Source organism: Dermochelys coriacea, chromosome 14 (genome assembly GCF_009764565.3).
Source record: "Dermochelys coriacea isolate rDerCor1 chromosome 14, rDerCor1.pri.v4, whole genome shotgun sequence".
Classification (NCBI taxonomy): Eukaryota; Metazoa; Chordata; order Testudines; family Dermochelyidae; genus Dermochelys; species Dermochelys coriacea.
In genome coordinates, this window is record NC_050081.1 from 29,474,562 (window position 1) to 29,496,685 (window position 22,124).

The 22,124-nt window shown below is 54.7% G+C and overlaps 2 protein-coding genes across 7 annotated transcripts in view; one reads left to right on the plus strand and one right to left on the minus strand.

Annotated features, from left to right (window-relative positions):
- LOC119842762 (zinc finger protein 239-like) overlaps positions 1 to 22,124 on the minus strand; it is a 605,953-nt gene that overhangs the window by 345,073 nt on the left and 238,756 nt on the right. For 2 of the 3 annotated variants that reach the window (XM_043496775.1, XM_038371288.2), the window contains exon 1: positions 18,096 to 18,427. The exons of the other annotated variant lie outside the window; for it this stretch is intronic. In XM_043496775.1, coding sequence (XP_043352710.1) covers positions 18,096 to 18,327 — 232 coding nt within the window. In that variant the 5' untranslated portion in view covers positions 18,328 to 18,427. Of the gene's footprint in view, positions 1 to 18,095; positions 18,428 to 22,124 lie in introns of those variants that run through there. 3 annotated transcript variants of the gene reach the window in all.
- The window catches only part of LOC122455421 (zinc finger protein 436-like), a 258,058-nt gene that overhangs the window by 206,589 nt on the left and 29,345 nt on the right, over positions 1 to 22,124 (plus strand). The window lies entirely within an intron of this gene.

Here is a 22,124-nt window from a genome sequence, read left to right on the forward strand (position 1 = left end):
TGCTGGCTGGGGAGGGGGCACCAGGCTGGGCACATAGCATGGGGTAGTGTTGGGGGGGAAGAAGCATCAAGCAGGGCCAGCATGTAGGATGGGGGATGGGCCCCAGGCTGTCACCAGGGCAGGCCAGAGGGCCGGGGATGGGCACTCTGCGTGAGCTAGGCCTGGATGACAGATCTTGTCCTGCAATGGGTCCTTCTTGCTTTGGAGGCTGAGCTGTTCTCTGACTTCGGCCTGACCCGGGAACATCAGCTTAGCCTGGAACCTGATTACCTGGCTGCTCTTCCCTTTGTTAGCAGGGGCTGGCGCATGGCTTGTTAATGATGGATGCAACCTGGCTGTGCTGTCTGGCCCTATGTGCCCTGGGCCACAGGGACCCAGCCCCGGCTCCCTGCTCCTGCTGAGGGGCTCAGCTGAAATGACCCATCCAGCTATGAGCCACCTCCCTGCTGCCAAGGCAGGAGGGCAGGCCCTTGGCACCCAGAGTCTCCCCCGCCCCTTGGCTCCTCAGGAGCCACATAACTGCCACCACCATTCAGTGCAGCCTCTCCCCCGAAAGAGGGGTCACCCCTACACCCCCCACTAGTGACACCTGCTCCCCTCCCCCCAGGCCCAGTAGGGCAATGGCTGGCCACACCTCTCCCTGCCTGCCCCGGCATGCCTCTTATTGTCCCTCACAAGTGATCAGGCCTCAGGGCCCCTTCTAGGGGAGCATCCACGTGGTCCCCAGGCCCTCAATACCCTATTGCAGGGTATGGGAGGGCTCAAGACTCCCCCCCCAAGGAGGGTCAGGGTCGGAACGACTTCCCCCCTGCGGTGTTGGGGACAGAGCTGCTTCCCCAGGGGGCTGGGGACAGAGCTGCTCCCCCCAGAGGGTTTGGGGACAGAGCTGCTCCCACCCCCAGGGATTGGGGACAGAGCGGCCCCCCCAAGGAGTCGGAGACAGAGCCCTCCTGGGTGAGGCCCTGTTCTCCATTGCTGAGGAAAGGACGGCATTTGACCTGTTGGTGTCTCACGGACCTAGTGCAGTTCATACCAGTCCTTGCCCACAAACCACCCCAGAGACACAGAGCCCATGGTGTGCTTGCCAGGCAGTGCCCCGCTCCACACAGAGCTCCCATCCCACACCAGCCCTGTGGCCCTGGCGGGCAATATGGAGCCTGGAAACGAGTGACCCCCGCTTCAGGAGTGTGGCATAGCAGACAGCCGGGCCAGGAGGGAGACAGATGTGCGCTCAGAGCTTGGCACTGGGTTGGGCAGGGGCAACTCAAATCCATCTGCTGCCTGCCTCCAAGCTTCCCTGCATACGGATCTCTGGATCCCCAGCTGGCTCCACACCCCTGTCAGGGAGTGACGGGCCCCGGCCCTTCCCCTGGGAGCAATTCCTGCCTGGATTCATCCCCCTATCAGGGAGCGACAGGGCCCCAGCCCTTCCCCCAGGGGCAATTTGCACTTGGATCCACCCCTTGTCAGGGAGCGACGGGCCCTGACCCTTCCCTTGGGGGCGATTCCCACCTGGATCCACACCCTGTCAGAGAGCGACAGGCCCCCGGCTCTTCCTCTGGGGGTGATTACTGCCCAGATCCATCTCCTATCAGGGAGCGACAGGGCTCCCAGCCTTTCCCCCAGGGGCGATTTCTGCCCAGATCCGTTCCCTGACAGGGAACGACAGGCCCCTGGCCCTTTCCCCAAGGGTGATTCCCAGTTCCTGCTTCCCACCATCAAGGAATTGCTTGGTCTGCAGCCTCACTTTCTGTTTATTTCCCCCCATTACTCCTAATCCCACTCCCTGCAAGTCACAGTTTATGAGGGCAAATCCTATGGGTCTCCCCTGCCCTGCCTTGCCTATCCTTCCACACACCTAGGCAGGGCATTGGGCTGGGCATGCTGGGCTGGAGCCTGCCCTGGGCATTGGGCTGCCCTGGGCTTCCTGCCTGCCCCTGAGGTACCCTTGAGCTGGGTGATGGTGCTGCCCGCAGTTCTGTCTTCAACCTCCTGGGGCCGCTATGGCTCAGGGTGATGACCGGAGGGGCTCCAGCCCCCTTCCTCTGCCACACACTCTGGCACCCAGTCTGCCATCCATAGCCCCAGCACCAACTGTCATGCACCCCTATACACCTGCCCCCATCTCCTCTGCACCCCCATCTCCCAGACCCACAACCCTCCAGCATCCTTAATGCTCCTGGATGCCCCAGCCCCTTGCAAACACCCACCTCCAGCTACTTCTAGCACCTACCCACCCACCCTCTTGGCTCTCTGCTCTCACCTCCAGCCAGCCCCTTACAGCTGCTCCCAGCTCCCACTCCCCTTCAGCTGGGCTGACCTACCCCCAGCCTGCTAGGGCCAGGCAGTGTTGACCATAGATAGGAAGTTTACGGTTATATGGGAGATATTGCAGAGATCCACATTATCTCATTAAATAATTTGCATAAGTGATGCCCAGGGAGCTGCACCAAGTTTGGCGACTCGGCACCACACAGGCTGAGGAGGGGCTGCCCAGAGCTCAGCCTCTTCCTCCACCATGGCTGGCAAGGGGTAATATTTGCAGACTCCTGCTCTGCAGTGCCAGGAGTGTGAGGTCCTTATCCACAGCCAAGACCTGGGTGAGAGGCAGGTGGGGAAGGCTCTAGGCAGGGAGTCCACCCAGGTTCCCACCATGGGCTGCTGGATGGCCCTTGCTCCCTATGCCTCTCGCCAGGCTCTTGCGGGCAGCCCCTGGGCAGAAGTCATTGCTCACAGCACTGCTTTCACCTGCTCTGTCTGTTAATTGTACCCAGGCTTTGTCTGGCCTGCAGCCCCCTCCCCCAGCCTTGGAGCCGCACCGAGTCCCAAAACGCCATCCCGTACCATTAGCATAGAGTGGGCGAGACACACTTCTAGGGGGACCCACTTCTAGGGGAAGCAGCCAAGGAGCTGGATCAGAGGTGGTTTTGTAGAGTTGGCGAGTGTGGGTGAGGTGATGAAATGGCTATCTCTACTGCACCAGCTCCCAGCCCACCCTGCTCCGCCCCGCCCCAGATCCAGCCCAGGGCCCAGCCCCCTGCTGGGAGGAGAAGCAGAAAGGATGTTCCAACCTCGGGGATCAGAACCCTGACCAAGAACTGCCCAGTATCATAGAGGCTCACGCCCCCAGCACCACATGCTCCACGTGCCCCCCCACAGTACATCCCCCTCCTTTGCTGCATCTCTTACACCCCTCCCTCTCTGCTTATCCTGCGTGCCTTCTCCCACCCACACCCCTCCCTCTCTGCCTATCCCCCGGGCCATCTCCCATCCATGCCCCTCCCTCTCTGCCTCGACCCCGGGCTTTTCCCCACCCATGCCTCTCCCTCTCTGCTTATCCCTCCGTGCCTTCTTCCACCCATGCCCTCCCTCTCTGCCTGTTCCCCGTGCCTCCTCTAACCCACGCACCATGCCCCTCCCTCTCTCCCTATGCCAAGTGCCTTCTCCCACCCATGCCCCTTACTATCTGCCTGTCCTCCAGGACTGCTCCCACCGACGCCCCTCCAGCTCTGCCTGTCCCCCGGGGCCTTCTCCCACCCACACCGCTGCCGCTTTACCTGTCTCCCGGGCCTCCTCCCACTTACCCTCCTCCCGCTCTGCCTGTCCCCTGGGTCTTCTCCTATCCACCCTCATCCCGCTGTGCCTGTTCCCTGGGCCTTTTCCAAACCATGACCTGCCTTCCTGCACCCTGCCTCACTGCACCCCTCTGACCCCATCCCTACCAGGCCCCATTCCCCCAGCCTTGCCTCCTTTGGCCCCCCCATGCCCCATCCACCCCCTTCTCTGCCCATGCCCCGCCTTCATTCACCCTGCCTCGCTTTCCTCCTCTGCCACCATCCCTATTAGGCCTCATTCCCCCAGCCTCACCTCCTTTGTTTCCATCCCTTCCCCCCTCCCCACATCCTCCCACCATTTAACAGCTACAGCAGCTGCTTTATAAGATTATTCAGCCCAGGAGAGTCCCAGGGCTGCATTGGAGTGATGATTCGTGCTGGCTGAGCCAGGCATGCTGCAGGCAGGTGCCATGCAAGTTTTCTATGAAGCTCTGCAATGCCTCTTGATCCTGATCCATAGCCCCATTATTCCAGCTCTGGGCTCTTCCCCCAGCTCTTCAGTGTTGACTTCCAGCAACCAGCCTGCACTTTCACCAGTATTCATACGGGTAGGGACACACGCAGCTGCAGTTACACGCAGGTTCTCTAACCACCAGCTTCCCAGCCTAGGAACCCAAAGCAGTACCCAGTGGATTAAAACATAAAATAAATTTATTAACTACAAAAGATAGAGTTTAAGTGATTATAAATGGGTGATTAAGTGGGGTTTGTCCTGCTTTGAGCACAGGGTTGGATTAGATGACCTCCTGAGGTCTTTGAATCTTCTATGAGTCTATTATAAATGATTGCAAACAGATCAAAGCAGATTACCTAGTAAATAAACAAAATGCAAACTAAGTCTAAGGGTATGTCTACACTATGAAATTAGGTCCAATTTATAGACGTTGATTTTTTAGAAATTGATTTTATACAGATTGTGTATGTCCCCACTTAAGACCATTAAGACGGCGGAGTGTGTCCACAGTACCGATGCTAGCGTCAACTTCCAGAGTGTTGCACTGTGGGTAGCTAGCCTACAGTTCCCGCAGTCTCTGCCGCCCATTGGAATTCTGGGTTGAGATCCCAATGCCTGATGGGGCAAAAACATTGTCACGGATGGTTCTGGGTACATGTCGTCAGGCCCCCCCCTCTGAGAAAGCAACAGCAGACAATAGTTTCATTCTTTTTTTCCTGGGTTATCCGTGCAGACACCATACCATGGCAAGCATGGAGCCCGCTCAGCTCACCATCACTGTACGTGTCCTGGGTGCTGGCAGACGTGGTACTGCATTGCTACACAGCAGCAGCTCATTGCCTTGTGTCAGCAAATGGTGCAATATGATTGGTAGCCATTGCCATCTCTTGTGTGCTCTTGGCCGATCTCAGTGAGGTTGGTCGGAGGCGCCTCGGCAGACATGGGTGCTCCTGTCAGACCTCGGTGAGGTCTGTCGGGATGCCTGGACATAAATGGGAGTGACTCCAGGTCATTCTCTTCTTAAGTTTTGTCTCATGGAGATTCAGTCTTCTTGCAAACGATGATGGCTACAGTCGTACTGCACCGTCTGCTGGCGAGCACCAAGAGACGACAACGGCTAGCAGTCATACTGCACCATCTGCTGCCAGCCCACCCGTTGCTTCCCCCCTCCCTCCCTCTGTGAAAGCAATGGCCAAAAATAGTTTTGTGTGTGGGTGCTATATTGCTGTCAGCATCGTCATCCACCTGCTGCTTCCACTGCCACTCTACTCTCCTGCAGAAACCATGCCACGGCAAGCATGGAGCCTGCTCAGATCCCCATGGCAGTTATGAGCATTGTAAACACCACATGCTTTATCCAGCAGTATGTGCAGAACCAGAACCTGCAAAAGCAGGCGAGGAAGCGACGACAGCACAGTGACGAGAGTGATGAGGACATGGACACAGACTTCTCTCAAAGCACGGGCCCTGGCAATGTGGGCATCATGGTGGTAATGTGGCAGGTTCATGTCATGGAATGCAGATTCTGGGCCCAGGAAACAAGCACAGACTGGTGGGACCACATAGTGTTGCAAATCTGGGATGATTCCCAGTGGCTGCGAAACTTTTGCATGCGTAAGGGCACTTTCATGGAACTTTGTGACTTGCTTTCCCCTGCCCTGAAGTGAAAGAATACCGAGATGAGAGCAGCCCTCACAGTTCATAAGCTAGTGGCAATAGCCCTGTGGAAGTTTGCAACGCCAGACAGCTACTGGTCAGTTTGGAATCAACTTGGAGTGGGCAAATCTACTGTGGGGGCTGCTGTGATCCAAGTAGACAATGCTATCACTGAGATGCTGATATCAAGGGTAGTGATATCAAGGGTAGCAAATTGCCTGGCCGCTGATTACATGCAGCCAGACACCAGGGCAGTTAGAAGAGTACAGGAGGGCATGGTGCGCATCAGAGAAGCTTTGAAAACCAGTTTCATGACTGGCCAGGCTATGGTGTGAAAGTTCTGTTTGGTTCTCCTTGATGAAAACCCACCCCCTTGGTTCACGCTACTTCCCTGTAAACCAACCGCCCTCCCCTTCGATCACCTCTTGCAGAGGCAATAAAGCCATTGTTGTTTCAAATTCATGCATTCTTTATTAATTCATCACTGCCAAGGTAGCCCGGGAGGGGTGGGTCCTCCAGTAGCCTCAGCATTGCCTCCCATCTTCTGTCAGCAAGCTATCACCACCTATCATCTTCAACCCGCCACCTGTCCTCACATTCATATTGTGCTTTCCTGGACTCTGACATTGCTTGCCTCCACACATTCTGCTGGGATCTTTCAGTGTGGGAGGACTGCATGAGCTCAGAGAACATTTCATCGTGAGTGCTTTTTTTTCGTCTTCTAATCTTCGCTAGCCTCTGGGATGGAGATGATAGTGTGAGCGTTGAAACATTTGCAGCTGCGGGAGGGAAAAAAAGGGAGCGTAGTAGACAAATTTTAGAGAACAATGGGTAGACCCTTTCATGGTGAACCTTGCTGTTAACATTACATAGCACATGTGCTTTCGATACAAGGTCGCATTTTGCCTCTTATATTGAGGGTCTGCCGGTTTGGTGTGAGAGACCACACCTGGCAGCCAAGGGAGGAGGAGACGTGGGAACAACTGAGCTGTGAGGGGGAACAAAGACAGGCAGTTGTGACATTGCACCCCGTATTCTTCAGTGATATTATGACGATATAATTACAAAGCATTTTGTACAAGATGGTTCATGTGAGGTGTCACTGTTTTGATGTTATGATTTGCTGAACATGATTATCTTATTTGTATGCACGTACCATTTTTGTATCTGAAGTTACAAATATTGACTATGTATCTGCATTTCACATGTAGTTACACCTGGATAACACCCACTAATCTAAATAGCTGGTTGTAAAGGACCTATTCAGGGCAATGGGCCATTAGAAAAAACAATAGGCCTTAGGAGAAGCTAATTCCCCACCGGGTGAGCCTCCTTGAGAATGCTTCAGACACCCTATGAGTGATGGCTGCCATGACTCTACAAGGACATGTGAGTAGGCCACATGATGCTGGACTCCATCTTGGGAGTCAGTATTTTTTCACAAACCAGCATGGGAACCAAAAGCTTTGAAACAAAGGGTTCCCACCATATGCTAAAGCTATATAAAACAGAGAGTGGCATCATCTGTGGTTCTTCACTCCCCACCCAAGGAGACTCCTGGGGAAAAAACAGCTGAGGAACAAAGACTGAACTGGGGGAAGAGCTGGACTTAGGATAAAGGGATTTCTAGCCTGTGTATGAAAGACCTGGGGATTCCAAGCAGTAAAGCAAGTGCAGCTTGTCCCATAAGAATCTGCAGCCTGCCTGTCTCATCAGTCAGTGCCTTGGTCTACACTAGGAATTGAGGTTGAATTTAGCAGCATCAAATCGATTTAACCCTGGACTTGTCCACACGATGAAGCTCTTTTTTTTTTTACTTAAAGGGCTCTTAAAATTGATTTCTTTACTCCCCGCCCCCCCGACAAGGGGATTAGTGCTGAAATCGGGCCTTGCTGGGTCGAATTTGGTGTACTGTGGGTGGAATTAGACAGTATTGGCCTCTGGGAGCTATCCCAGATTGCTCCATTGTGACCCTCTGGACAGCGCTCTCAACTCAGATGCACTGGCCAGGTAGACAGGAAAAGGCCCACGAACTTTTGAATTTCATTTCCTGTTTGGCCAGCGTGGCAAGCTGCAGGTGAGTGTAGAGCTCATCAGCAGAGGTGACCATGATGGAGTCCCAGAATTGCAAAAGAGCTTCAGCATGGACCGAAAGGGAGGTACGGGATCTGATTGCTGTATAGGGAGAGGAATCCGTGCTATCAGAACTACGTTCCAGTTTTCAAAATGCCAAAACATTTGTCAAAATCTCCCAGGGCATGAAAGACAGAGGCCATAACAGGGACCCAAAGCAGTGTTGCATGAAACTTAAGGAGCTGAGGCAAGCCTACCAGAAAACCAGAGAGGCAAACAGCCGCTCTGGGTCAGAGCCTTAAACATGCCACTTCTATGATGAGCTGCATGCCATTTTAGAGGGTTCAGCCACCACTACCACAATCGTGTGCTTTGACTCCTTCAATGGAGAGGGAGGCAACACGGAAGCAGGTTTGGGGAACGAGGAAGATGATGATGATGAGGTTGTAGATAGTTCACAGCAAGCAAGCGGAGAAGCCGGGTTTCCCGACAGCCAGGAACTGTTTCTTGGAACCCATCCAAGGCTGCCTCCCGGACCCGCCAGGCGGAGAAGGGACCTCTGGTGAGTGTACCTTTTTAAATAATATACATTGTTTAAAAGCTAGCGTGTTTAATGATTAATTTGCCCTGACATTTGCGGCCAGTACAGGTACTGGAAAAGTCTGTTAACGTGTCTGTGGATGGAGCAGAAATCCTCCAGGGACATCTCCGTAAAGCTCTCCTGGATGCTCACTCCTAATGATCACCTGGTTGAAATAGGGTAATTTTATTAAGGGGACGCTCAAAGGTGGCTGTTCCTGTTGGGCTGTTTGCCTGTGGCTGAACAGAAATCTTCCCCGCTGTTAGCCACGCGGTCGGGGGAGGGGTGAAGCAATCATCCCAGAGAATTGGGGGTGTGGGGGGGACGGGGGGGTTAGTTGGGTTTGTGCTGCATGTTAACCCGAAAACCACAGCCCCTCCTTTTAAATTGCCAACCCATTTTAAATGGCCAACCCAACGGCTGCTTGGTAGGGAAAGGAGGGTGCTGCTGTTTGAAACCATTCCCACATGTTATGAATGTTAAAGAAGTCAAAAGACTGTGGCTTACCATGGCTGCCTGCAAGCCGAATTCTGCTGCCACCTCTGCCATGCCTCAGTTCTCACTGCAAGGACTGAGCGCTGGGCTGCCACTACCCTGTGTTCCCCACAGCAGCCTGGAGCACCGGGAGTGGAGGGAGAGGGAGGTAGCAGGGGGAGACATGGGGGTAGGGAGGGTGTGGTGTTGCCAATCAATCACCCAGTTCCCTGCCCCCAGCTCAAGGGATCATAAACACTGGTCAATGCTGGAGCCATCCGGTCACACTGGGATCTCATTTCCAGGCTTTTCTTCACAGCTGCCATGGCTGGAAACTCCCTGAGATTGTCACCCCAGGAGCTGGGGTTTTAAGAACAAATATCACAGACTGACACTACAGCAGCAAGCAGATACTGCTGTCGAAGGGGACAGGGCTAGGAAGGGGGCAGGGAGGATATGGCAGTGTGGGGGGGGCATGGTTGGGCAAATAATCAGGACAAGAAGGATGCTGGGAGGGGGCAGTATCAGGGAGGGTGAGGGATGGGCAGGATATGGTGTGGGGCTGCGTCCCGAGTCCACATGGCTGGGGGATGGGAGCTGAACCCAATTCCAGTAATTCCTCAGCCTCACAAACCAAGTCTGTTCAAGCTGCCATAGCCCATAGCCCGAGCTCTTAGGGCCAGAGGCCCTCAGTTCAATCCCACATGACGACCCTGCCACCCGGTTGCTGCTACACTGAGGTTGTGCAGCACAGGGGATCTGCAGCATGTTTGCTTTGCTGGTCAGGCCATGCCGCACTGCTGAGAGTGATAGGGTTGCCAGGCGTCCGGTTTTCAACCGGAATGCCTGGTCAATAAAGGGACCTTGGTGGATCCAGTCAGCATCGACTGGGTGGTCAAAAGTCCGATTGCGGTGCAGGCAGGCTCCCTGCCCAGTTCCGCATGGCTCCCAGAAGTGGCAGCATGACCCTCTGGCTCCTAGGCACAGGGGCAGCCAGAGTGGCTCCGCGAGCTGCCCCTGCCCTGTGTGCCAGCTCTGCAGCTCCCATTGGCTGGGAACTGTGGCCAATGAGAGCTGCGAGGGTGGTGCTTGCAGGCAGGGGCAAAGCCCCCAGGCCCCTCCACCTAGAAGCCAGACATGCCGTGGCTTATGAGAGTCGTCTGAGGTCAGTGCTGCCCGGAGCCCACACCTCTCACCCCAATCCCATGGCCCAAGCCCTCCCGCATGCAAACTCAAGCCCAGCGCCAGCCCCCTCCCCGCACTCTGAACTCCTTGGCCCCAGCCTGGAGCCTCCTCCTGCACCCCAAACCCCCCACCCCAGAGCCTGCTCCCCCAGCCAGAACTCAAACACCCTCCCACATGTCAACCCCCTGCCCAGTGAAAATGAGAGTAAGCGAGAGTTGGGGCGAGTGAGCCTTGGAGGGAGGGGAGATGGAGTGAGCTGGGCGTGGCCTCAGGAAGGGATGGGGTAAGGGTGTTCGGTTTGCTGCAAATAGAAAATTGGCAACCCTAGCGAGCAGCCAGGCCAAGGGGGCCAGCGGGAGGGTGTGGGGTGACTAGTGGGGTGTCCTGGGAGTGCTGTAATTAATGGCTAGGCTGTAACCCTGGCCAGAGGACATAGCATCCCCGCCCTGTCACAGCGCTCCCAGGGCAGTGGGGAGATGCCACAGACCCATAGGGACTGTGCTGTGCGCCAGCTTGTAAGGAGTCCCTTGGGAGGACCCTTTCATGATACCAGACCCCCAAGGGTCCCGCTCTTCCACAAGGGTAGGCCACATGGCCTCCAACCTGAGTCTTGGACTCTGGCGCTCCCGGGTATGTCACACTACACAGCAAGCAGAGCCCTTAGCAGCACGTCTCAGAGCCTGGCTCCACATCCGTGGGCTGCATGATTTGTGCTATGCTGCTAAAAGCAGTTGTGTAGACATGGGTGCTCAGGGTCTCAAGCCCTCTGCCTTCCCTAGACCTGAGCACCCACGTCTACACAGCTAGTCTCAGCTCCAAGACCTGCCAGAGCCCCACGCTGCTGGCCGGTGCTCCCCAAATGTTTTACATCACACCCTCTCTTACCCACAATGTAATCTGCCTGTGCCCCACCCCCAACCCCCACCAGGAGCCAGGGCCAGGAGTGGGGGCGCGGTTGGGGCTGGGAGCCGTGCCGGACTCAGACTGCAGCTGGGGCCAGGAGCTGGGGGCTGTGGGTGAGGGGGGCTGGGGTCAGGAGCAAATGCCACAACCAGGCCAGGAGCCAGAGGCCGGGGCTTGAACTGGGTCAGAGCGGAGCTGAGGGCAGAGCAGGACTGGGTGGTGCTGCCTCCCCGCCCACCATGGGGGCTGGCCCAGCCCCCACTGTACCCCCAAATGCAAAGTTTGGGGATCTCTGTTGAAGACCCAGGCTCTGGGACTTGCTGCTATGGGTTTCTTCTTGCTGTGTAGACGTATCCCCAGTTTCTCCCCGTGAGTGCTGTCCAGCAAGTCCAACTGTGAGCAATTCTTGGTCAAAGAGGCTGACTCCCTCAAGAATCCCTGCCCCATAGCAGGTATCTGCAGTGACTCCTTGAACCCATTTCAAATCAGTGGGTCCTAGTCCCCTGGCATGCCGTGTGAGACGGTCTTCGGGCAGTGAAGCAAAGCAACGGTTCAGACATAATCTAGACAAGCCGGTACCCGGCTCCCTTGGTCTTGCTGCCGTAGGGTCCATCCTGCCTTCCTCTGTCTAGCTGTTTGTTTGTCTTTGTCCCAGGTAAGAGACTGGGGAGGCCAGTTCTCCTCGTATCTCCTGTCACCACCGTTAATTGGCCTTGTTGCAAAGCCGTGCTGTGGTCACACGTTCAGCCCGCTGGGAACCCCCGCTTATAGGCACCAATTGTTCAGTCTTTGGGGTTTCCAGTGTCTCTCAGATCTTCCATTGATATGGGCTGGACCCAGCCACTCCTGAACCACCCATTTAGATCACCGCAGAGAACACATCTCCTGTCTCCTGCGCTGCTCCAGGGCAGCATTTTAACTCTTGGGTGCCACTGGGTAGCAATGCCACAGTGAAAGGAACACAGGGGTCATAACTATGTTACAGACAATTCTCCCTCCCATCACAGGAGGGCAGGCCTAGCCTAGCTGTATGGGACTGGTCCTTTTTGTGCTGCAGTAACCTCTCCTTGGAAAGCATGGTTCTTGTGCCTGGCCTGCCCTTACCCGCTGAGTCCCTTTGCCATGTCTGGAGTCTCCCTGTCACCCAGGCCTGACCATGCCGCCCTGCACAGCTGCCTGCTGTGTGGCTGGAGCCTGTCACACAGGCAAGGTGATGTGCAGCATGGCTGGGAAGCTGGGAGCAGATGCAGCCCCCACCCAGAAATTCCAGATTCCCAAAACTCTAGCACTGGCCCCATCCCCAGTGTGTCCTCCAAAGCTGAGCCCTGAGCTTTCCTGCCACCTCCTTGCAGGATCCCCTGCACAACCCTTGTCCAAGAGGACATGAGGCTGTAGCAGTAGGGGAGATACCCCTGCTTCCTGAGTCTCTGCCCATTAATTTAGTTGGAATGCAGGGGCCCAAAGGGTCAAAGGTGTTAACATGATCCTAAAACTGTTCAACATTAAACCATGTTCAACAAGGTCCAGGGTTGGTACATAGCACTCAGCTTGCTCAGTGCCAGGGCAAACACCCCACTACAAATCCTTTTAATCTTCTACCAACAAGACAGAAAAGAAGTAAAAGCAGCCTTTGTTCCTTTAGCTGGAGCGAGTTTTTAGAAGGAAAAGCCCCTGGTCTGACAGTCTCTTAGATGCTAACTGTGCTTGTGGGGAAAGGAGAAAATGGACTGTTGTTAAAGGCAGATCCCACTGCCTAAGAAGACACAATGAGACACACACAAGGGGAGGGAAACAAACAGCAAAGCAGGAAAATGCAGCTTCTGTCTCGGGCACCGACTCACGCTTGGAACCTCATGGCAGGAGAAATACTGGCCCAGCACAGGGTGTGATCAGCCACTCTGAGACTTAGCCACCATGCACCAGCATCGGGCTGCCTTGCTTTTAGCTATCTCTGGTCACACGCTCCCAGCACTCTTACAAAGAACACAGTCTTAGGCAGCTAAGCTCATTACACAGAAGGCAAGAGGAGAGCACTAGGAAAGAAAAGAAACAGTGGGGAAGGAAATGGACAGAATGGGGTGGGGTCGACAAAGTCTCCAGCTGTGTCTACACTTAGAAGGCTACAGAGGCACATTGGCAGTGCTGCAGCTGCACATGCTGTTGTACTTCAGTGTAGACACTTGCTACAGCACCAGGAGGGGCTCTCCGGTCAGCACAAGTAATCCACATCCCGAAGGCGGTAGCTACATCAATGGAAAAATCCATCCATTCCCCCAAACAACGCCTGGGCCGGAGCTAGGGCAGCTGAGCTACAGCTCTCTGAGTGGGGTTTTCAGACCCTGGAGAGACACAGCTATGCCGATGTGACCTTTCCGTGCAGACCAGCCCATGTGGTGTCTGGGACTTAGCCAGAGGCAGTGTCCCTGGGTCCCTCTCTCTGGCTCATCTGGTCAGGACAGGATGGCGAATGCCCAGGGTCCCAGGAGATGGTGAGGGTGGCACCAGGATGGTGACGCTTGTTCCTTCCCTTTCCCCAGCCAGCATTTTGGATCCATCCATCCCCATTTTCCCCCTAGTCTCTTTCTGAGGCCCTCCAAAAGCGAGTGACAGGCCAAATAGCTCAACCCCTCATTAGTTTGTCTACCAATAGGCCTAATTTCTGACACACCGATTTTGGTTCATGGATTTTCGGTTCCACATGTCTCTTGTTTACCCAGCGTGACCTGAACATAGTCCCTGAGTTATACCACAAGGCCTTTTTATTTGGCTGATTCACTCTGTCTCCTCCCAGCAACATTCATCGGGCTCCGATAGTGCGAAGTGCTAGGAACTTAAACACGTTTTACAGTTGCACTCACAATTAGGGTAAATTTGTTCTGTGATGTACAGCACCCAGCACAACAGGGGCCTGGTCCTAGGTTTCAGGGTAATATTGACAGTGCATCACGCAACCAGCCCATCACGGAGGATACCAGATGTGCAGCCGGTGGTGCCGGATGCGGGAGGAGCTGTCGCTGAAACCCTTCCCACAGTCAGGGTAGGTGTAGGGGCGCTGGCCCGTGTGGGACTGCTGGTGGGTGGCCAGGTCTGTGCCCTGGCTGAAACTTTTCCTGCAGTCCCAGCAGGTGTAGGGCCGCTCCCCAACGTGGATGCGCTGGTGCCGGACCAGCTGGGAGCTGATGCTGAAACCCCTGCCACAGTCGGGACAGGTGTAGGGCTTCTCACCACTGTGGGCGCGCTGGTGCTTGATGATGTAGGAGCCATCGCTGAAGCAGTGCCCACAATCTCAGCAGGCATGGGGCGCTCCCCAGTATGCGTGCGCCGGTGCTGCTGTAGGTGTGAGCTGCGGCCAAAGATCTCCCCACAGTCGGTACAGGCATACGGGCGCTTGCCCGTGTGCACCCACTGGTGCTGCACCAGGTCTGAGCTCTGGCTGAACGTCTGCCTGCAGTCCGGGAAGGCGAAGGGGCACTTGCCCAGCAAGCCAGGCCCATGGCAGGGCCCCTCCTGCACATGGCAGTGCCAGTGCCGTGTCAAGTGGGAGCTGCGGCTGAAGCTGCACTGGCAGTCGGGGCACTGGTAGGGCTGCTCACACGTGTGACTATGGGGGTGCTGGAGCAGGGCAGAGCTGACAGCAAAGCTCCTCCCGCAGGTGCTGCAGGCGTAGGGAGGCTCCCCCGTGTGCACCAGTTGGTGCTGCACCAGATATGAGCTCCGGCTGAAGTGCTTCCCACGTTCAGAGCAGGTGCTCTGGCTCTCGCCTGCGGGCGGCGTCCTACCACCCATGCTGTGCTTGGAGCTCCCACATGGCGTGCGGATTCACCCCATCTCTCCACCGGCTGGTTTCCCTGCTGACTCTCACGGGCTTCTCCCTGCCCAGGATTCTGGGAAATGTTCCTTTCAGCATCTCTTGACAGCGCCCCCTGTGGTTCCACTTGCTCAGGACCTTCCTGCTGAGGGTTCTCCTCCTCACTCTCACTCACCGTCCCATCACCTGCTGGGACAGAGAGGGAATCCAGACAGGAGTCACTCCTTGTGCTGGGGAGGAGGGAACCTCAGATGGAGAATGGGAAAGGGCTGAACAAAAACAAATAACCGCTGGGGGGAGACCAAAACATCAGAAGCTGAATCCAGCAATCCTCTCCCCAGAGCAGAGACAGGAGAGGACCAATTCTTCCTCCACATCCCACCCAAGCAATCAAGGGAAGGAGGCTGGTGGGGAGTGAGCTACTGCCAAGTGCCAGGGTGGGTGGGAAGCTGTGAGTGACATCTGCCATGAGGATATGGCACCTGGTGGCAACAGTCCTGGTATGGCTGAGATGAGGAAGAACAAGGGGAGCTCACAGTGACTTGGCGGGAACCCCAGATGTTTTCCTTTAATTGCTGACAGTTTTTGAACCAGCTTAGCCGATTCCTCACCTGTGCGGATGCTCCTTGGGATCTCTCGTTCCTCAGAGCCCTGGAGACTGGGGACCTGGGGGTCCTCCCCTCCTTCCATCAGTGAGATCACTTTGCATTGGGGAACCAGAAACAAATGAGACCAGAATTTATTACATATTTCTCTAATAATTATTAGACAAAGTAAACTCCTGAATTTAAACCCAGCCCCTTTCTGTACTGGTGGCAGGTGTCACCCTAGCAGAGATGGTAAAGACCAGATAGTTCCTTCACCCCACCCCTGTAAGTGCAGGGAACAGAAGACACGGTGTTACAGAAAACTGGACCCTGAATGCAATTGCTACTGGGAGAAATTGAGACGGGCTCAATGTTCAGAAAAGGAGGGAGACAACAACTATGTTTCTGTCATCTAATGATTATTCACCCCTGTAGCAGCTTCAGCCAAGGATCTGAAAGCATGTTCAAAACATCCTTGAAGGTGTGACATGGTATAAACACAGTAGATCAAGGGCTGGTGTTCACCCCGTCTGACAACACCAGGGATGGGCAATGCAACGGAAAGGTGGTAAATTCAAAATGAATCAAAGGAAACCAGTTCTCCACACAGGGCAGGTTTAGCTTATGGGTGTTGCTGGTGTGTCTACACTGAATAAACCCCCGTGGCTGGCCCATGTCAGCTGACTGGGTTTCAAGCAGCTCAGGCTGTGGGGCTGTACAACTGCGCAGTGTATATGTTCAGGTTGGGGCTGGAGCCTGGGCTGTAAAAGACCCTGTGAGGTGGGAGGGTCCCAGAGTCTGGGGCTCCAGCCTGAGCATTAATGTCTACACTGCATTTTGAGAGACTCATAACCCATGAGCCCAAGCTAGCTGAGCTGGGCCAGCTGCAGGTGTTTTACCACAGTGTAGACATAGCCACTGAGGCTGGGATTCTGAAGCGCAGGCTCCTGAGAGGGGCTCCCAGCTGCTGTGCTGCAGAAGGCAGGCACAGGGATAGAGTCAACACATGCATTTGCCCGCTCCCACTGTGGGGTAAGTGCTGGGCCATTGACAGCCATGCCCAGTGGGTGTGGAAGGCTACCATGCCTAGTGGGGAGTGATTTACACCCACTCACTCTGAGTGCAAATGAGTGCCCAAGGGAACAGGGAATTGGGACAAAGAAGGTTGAAAGAGAATACACAGGAGAAAGGACAATGGTAGATTTGGGGAGGGGGGGGTTTACTCTCACGATGCGAAATCATCCATCCCTATGCCTCACTGTTCTAGTTCTCATTCTCCTGCCCCTTCAAACCCTTGCCCCTGCCCTGGGGTTTGTCCCCAGCCCTCAGGCATCTTGTCCTTGGGGCAAAGGCACTGCCTTTTATTTGCCTGTAAAGGTCCCATCGCACCGTCAGTGGCAATATTGAAAAATAATGAGGATCTCCCTTTTGCAGAGGGCAAAAGTGACACTCCCTCCCCCCCCCCGAAGTAAAGTGATGTCCCCCAGGCTGCACAACCAGTTAGCGTCAGAAGCGGGGACAGAAGCCAGGTGAGAGTCTCTAGTCTGTGTAAGACAGGAGCCCAGCGCAGATGATCTAATGGCCCCATCTGCATTTAAACTCTATGACACACAGGAGTCTTGACTCCCAACCCCTCTGCTCTGACCTCTAGACCTCATTCTCCCCCCAGAAACGCAATCATACTCCCCCACCCCCAGAACCAGTAACAGAAACCAGGAGTCCTCTCTCCCACTCCTGCTCTGACCATGGCTTCGCTCCTATCTCATGACTCAGAACAGAACCCCAGAGGCTTGTTCCCACGTGGGTGATTTGGGTTTTTTGACACAAGCTCACCATTTTAGCATGGGTGCACAAATGCCCTCTGCCCATGCAAAATAACTCCGTGTGCAAAATGGGGGGGCACATTTTAAAAGGGCACAGTTTGCACCGTTAATGGCTGATCAGACATTTGCAGGGCCTGCCCAGGATGAAAGCCATCTGCAGCAAAGAAGCACAGTGACTCCATGTTCATGTTACACAAGCTCCCCCATTCCCAAAGGAACCTCATCTCCTTTCCAAAACCCCTCTTCTCAGAAAAGGGCCTGTGTTGCTGGACAAGCCCTGGCTACCCTGCCCAGCACAGACTGCCCTTCTGCAATTCTGACTTCCGTGTTGGACTCTTCTGCCTTCATTACATAAAATTAACAGGGAAACAAGCAGACTGTCCAGTGAAACTGCAGGCACTGAAATTAGCTCCAGTTTATTAATTAAATAATAACAGGTTGCATCTCTGTGGGGCCTTCCAAGAAAGGACCTTAGTGCATTCAGTAATGTGAACAATTAGTAATTATTATCTAATGACAGACTGAGCTTTGCTGTACACATATTAAAGAGTAATTTATGGCTCCTTAATAAACCTCCCCAGTCATGCATCTGAATAGCAGAGCTCGTTTGAAACAACAATCGGATTATTCCCCAAACCCACTTTAGTTTAGATTAACTACAGCCCAAGGGGCTGCTTTCAGGCAGTTGAATGACAAAAGAGAAACATACACACATACAGGGGCATTCCTGGTGTTATAGGCTCCCGGAGCTGGCTCGGCTCCTGCAGGCGCTCAGGGGCGCAGAGCCTGGGGGAGGGACAGGGAGGGCAGCAGCTCCGGGACTCGCAGCCCCCCCCCCCCCCCCCCGCCGGGGGCAGAGCTAGGGCGAGGAGGGGCCGTTGGTGCAGAGTCACTTTCCTGCCCGGCCCCAGCCCTTCCCCCGGGTCCCCCCCCCCCACCTGCAGGCTCCGGCTCAGGGGCTGGTGTCGGCAGAGCCCGGGGCTGCTCCCAGCCCCCGGAGCAAGTCCCCCCGGCTGGGCCCAGGGAGGCGCTAGGGAAGGGCTCTCCCCGCACGGACCCCGCTAGGGCGCAACGGGGGCTCAGCCAGGACTCCCGGCTCACAATGGAGGCGGTCCAGCAGCAGGCTCTGAGCCGGGAAGCTGAACAGGGAATAAGGAAGAGACAAAGCATCACCTGGAGTCCTCTAGCGCTCAGCAGGGCCAGGCCAGCACGGCGTGCAGCAGCGTGAGCCCCCACGGGGGACGCTGCATGTGCGGAGCCATCAGCAGGGAGCAAGCCTAGGACACTACATTGCTTGGGACAGGGAGCCTTTCCCCTCTAGTTCCGGTCCAGCCCCGGGGTGGAGGGACTGGCTGGCTCAGGGGGTGAGGTATGAAGCCTTGCCCACTAGGGATCTGGTTAGTAATAACTAGAGGTCCTATATTTCCATGTTTCAGAGTAGCAGCCGTGTTAGTCTGTATTCGCAAAAAGAAAAGGAGGACTTGTGGCACCTTGGAGACTAACAAATTTATTTGAGCATAAGCTTTCGTGAGCTACAGCTCACTTCATCGGATGCATTACTAATGTTTTATTGATATATTTACAGTTTTTAAGCAAGGTTCGAAGCCTATCAGTCCCATCAATCATTATAATAAAATACAAGTAATAGCATTGTAATTTGTAATCTGTAGCCTTACTGCATACTGTACAGAATGACATTGCTGTCAACGTGAAATTTGTCCTTGCCAAATTCAGTGACACGGGCTTTAGGGAGGATTGTTAAAGTTTTTGGCATCTTTTCATAATTACTCAGTTCTGGAGGCTGAAGTGAAATTTGAGATGCATTAAACACAACTCCCCATATGCCACTGAGTAACCTCTGTGCTGGAAGCAGTTTATTGGATATGGTATGTACACCCTGCAGCTGGCCATGAGCCTTCCAGCCCACGTGGACACAGTTGTGCTAGCTGGGATGGAGCTAGTGTACTAAAACTCACAGTGTGGCCATGATGGCTCTGGTGCAGGTTTTGGCCTTAGCCATCTGAACTCAGACCGACGGGGCCAGGTGGGCTTGAGAGGCCAGGCTGCCACATCGTCCACACTGTTATTTTTAGTGCGCTAGCTCCAAGCCTGCTGGCCTGACTCACTCTAGCTGGGCTGAGATGCTCACTCCCAATCGCAGTGTAGACATAATCCAAGGCACCTATCTCTCCCCACTCAGTGCACAGGCACTGAGGAACCTAGCATAGGCTTTGTGTATCACAGTGATTTTTCCAAGCACCAGTAACTCACAACACTGACTTCTTTTGTGCATTCATGCCAAAGAGATGTACTATGTCTGCTGGGAGGATTTCAAAGATCTGGTGGTAATTGACTGTGGGCACATCAGCCAGTGCTGGGGGGAGTTGGAGCCAAACTGCTCCTGCCTCCAGTGCAGAAAGACCACCCAGCAGAGAGACCTGCAGCCCAACAGGGAGCTGGGGAATATGGTCAAGTTAGTGAAACAACTGGGGCTGCAGGCAGCGAATGAGCCCGATGGGGAGAGAATGTGTGAGACACCAGGAGGCTCTGAAACTGTTTTGCGAGGAGGATCCCCCCCCCCCACCTGCCTGGTGTGCAAGGAGTTCATGCTCACCACACACACTGTGCTCCCCATGGAGGAGGCTGCCCAGAATTACCGGGTAAGGAATCACTATCAGCATGTGGGACTACACCGTCAGCGGTGCACTGCACTCACACAGCCCCTGGGTGTGTCTGACACCGCCTGGAGCAGAGTCACACCTTGCCTGAGCATGGAGCTTGGCTGCAGCTCAGGGGGATGGTTCTAGCAGAGTTCCCCAAAATGGCATAGTTTTCAGCAAAAGTGAGAGCAGATGCCCAGGTAGCTGCTCTGCAGATCTCAGATACAGGGATACCCTTGGAGAAGGCGATGGACAAGGAGACTGACCTCATAGAGTGTGTGCATATTGTTCCTGCGGAGTTGTGCAGGATCCCCCAGGGGCACTGAGCCCTGGCTAGCGTGAAAAATTGGGACACTTTTCTTTTTGTGGAGGACAGCAGGATAGTTGCCTATTTAAGCCAAAGTGTCTCCTATCAGGACAGCAGGGAACCCTGTCCCTGGTCACCCACTTTATGGCTTGTCACCGGCTTTTCCTAGCTCACCTCTGGGGAGAAACAACACCAACCTTTTTGAATGGCCGGCTGAATGCAATGTCACCCATTTGCTCTGCCCTTTGCTCCCAAGTGGCAAAGGGACTTGATGCTGCCTTGCGCTATGGCCCTGCTTTCTGAGCCTGGTGGTGTTAATCACTGGGACAGCTTTGCCAAACCCCAAATATCCAAAGATCACGCCCCAAGGGCGGGTGAGGAGATCATGAGATTGCATTCAAAAATCCTGAGATTTTAAAGCAATCTTGAGGGGGTTTGTTCACTGTCTTGGTTTTTTTGGGGTGTGGGGGATTGAGGGGCCTTCATGGCACATTTTCAAGCATTTCTATATCACTGCAAGGGCTGGTGCTGGGTCTTTTGTCCTTTCCCACAACTGTACCGATAAGAAGAGGACAGACTTTGCTCAGATCCTCAGCTCTGGCCCAGGTGATCCCCACACTCAGGGCACTGTGCCTGTCACCATGGAAAGGGCTCAGACAGTGTCTGCCTCTGGACAGGCTGGATTTTGGTGTCTGCTAAAAACACTCAGCCCAGCTCAACCCCAACATCCCTTACCTTCCCCAGGAGCAAACCCATCCTGCAGCACCTGTGGAAGGAGTGGGGGAGGGGTCCTGCAGGAAAGTTCCCCACAGTCTGACTGTCGGGACAGGAGCTGTTAGCTGTTCCCTTACCAAAGGCTGCTGTTAAACACCCCAAGCTCCATGCTGAATCCTCTTGTGTTTTCCTTTTTCTCCCTGCGGGGATGATTGTGGAGAAAGATGAGTATTTGGTCTGGGAATTGTACAGAGGAGAAGGTTGCCGGGGAGTCTGTGACATGAGGTGAAATAGCGCCCCCAATGGGTATAAAGTGACCCTAGGGGAAGGGTATGCTGCAGAGTTATTACAGCCAACCATGAGACTGGGGGTTGGTTCCCTGTCCGCACCGTTTTTGTTAGGAGTGTTTGCAAACAGCTCTGCCAGATGCTCTTAGCAGCCTGAGAGAATGCTTAGGGGATCTGATTACTATAAATACAGAGATTGGCTAGAGTCCTTGGAAGCCTCATCCCCTCCTAGGTTTCAGGAACAGACTGTAACCCCACCCAATCACCTTTAATGGCAGTTCACTGGACCTCTGACAAGCTCAAGGTCTTGTCTTCACTACACTTTTGTACCTGATTGCACCTGTCCTGATTTGTAACTGATTACTCAGTGACCCCACTTACAAAAGCTGGTGTTGACACTGGGCCCCCGAAGCACTTGATCCAAGGTATTTTACCCTACACTAATCCCCCAGAGGCACTATTCCAAAACAGAGTAACTGTTCTGGAATGAAATAATTGTGATTCCAGAATCACACCCACATCGAAAGCTACTGCAGAATAGCTATGCCAATGAGGCTTGCCCCACACAGACAACCATAAGAACTCCAAAAGGAACCTCTCCCCTCATTGCCATGCTGCCTAGACTGGCAGTACCAGGTTTACAATGGCGCCAGTGGCGCCATGGAGCTGGGCCTATGCTCAGAAGGGGCCCTGGCCTGTTCCACTTGCACTGCTCCCTGAGACCCCGCCAGCCCTCTGGCTCACCTCCGCCCACCACTTGCTCCTCTCAGTCAGCCAGTCAGCCAGCCAGCCAAGAGCTCCTCTCCATCCCCTGCCCCAGTCGCTGGCTTCTCTCTGCCTCCTGGCCAGACCCCAGTGCACCTCCAGCTCCGGGCAGTCTCTGCTTCCCACACCTGTGGGGCCCCACCTGTCTCCCTGGAGCTGAGCTGCCTGGGAGTGGTGCAGAAGCCTGGCCAGTCTCAGCCAGTTGCAGGCAGGACAGTGTGGGGGGCTTGACTG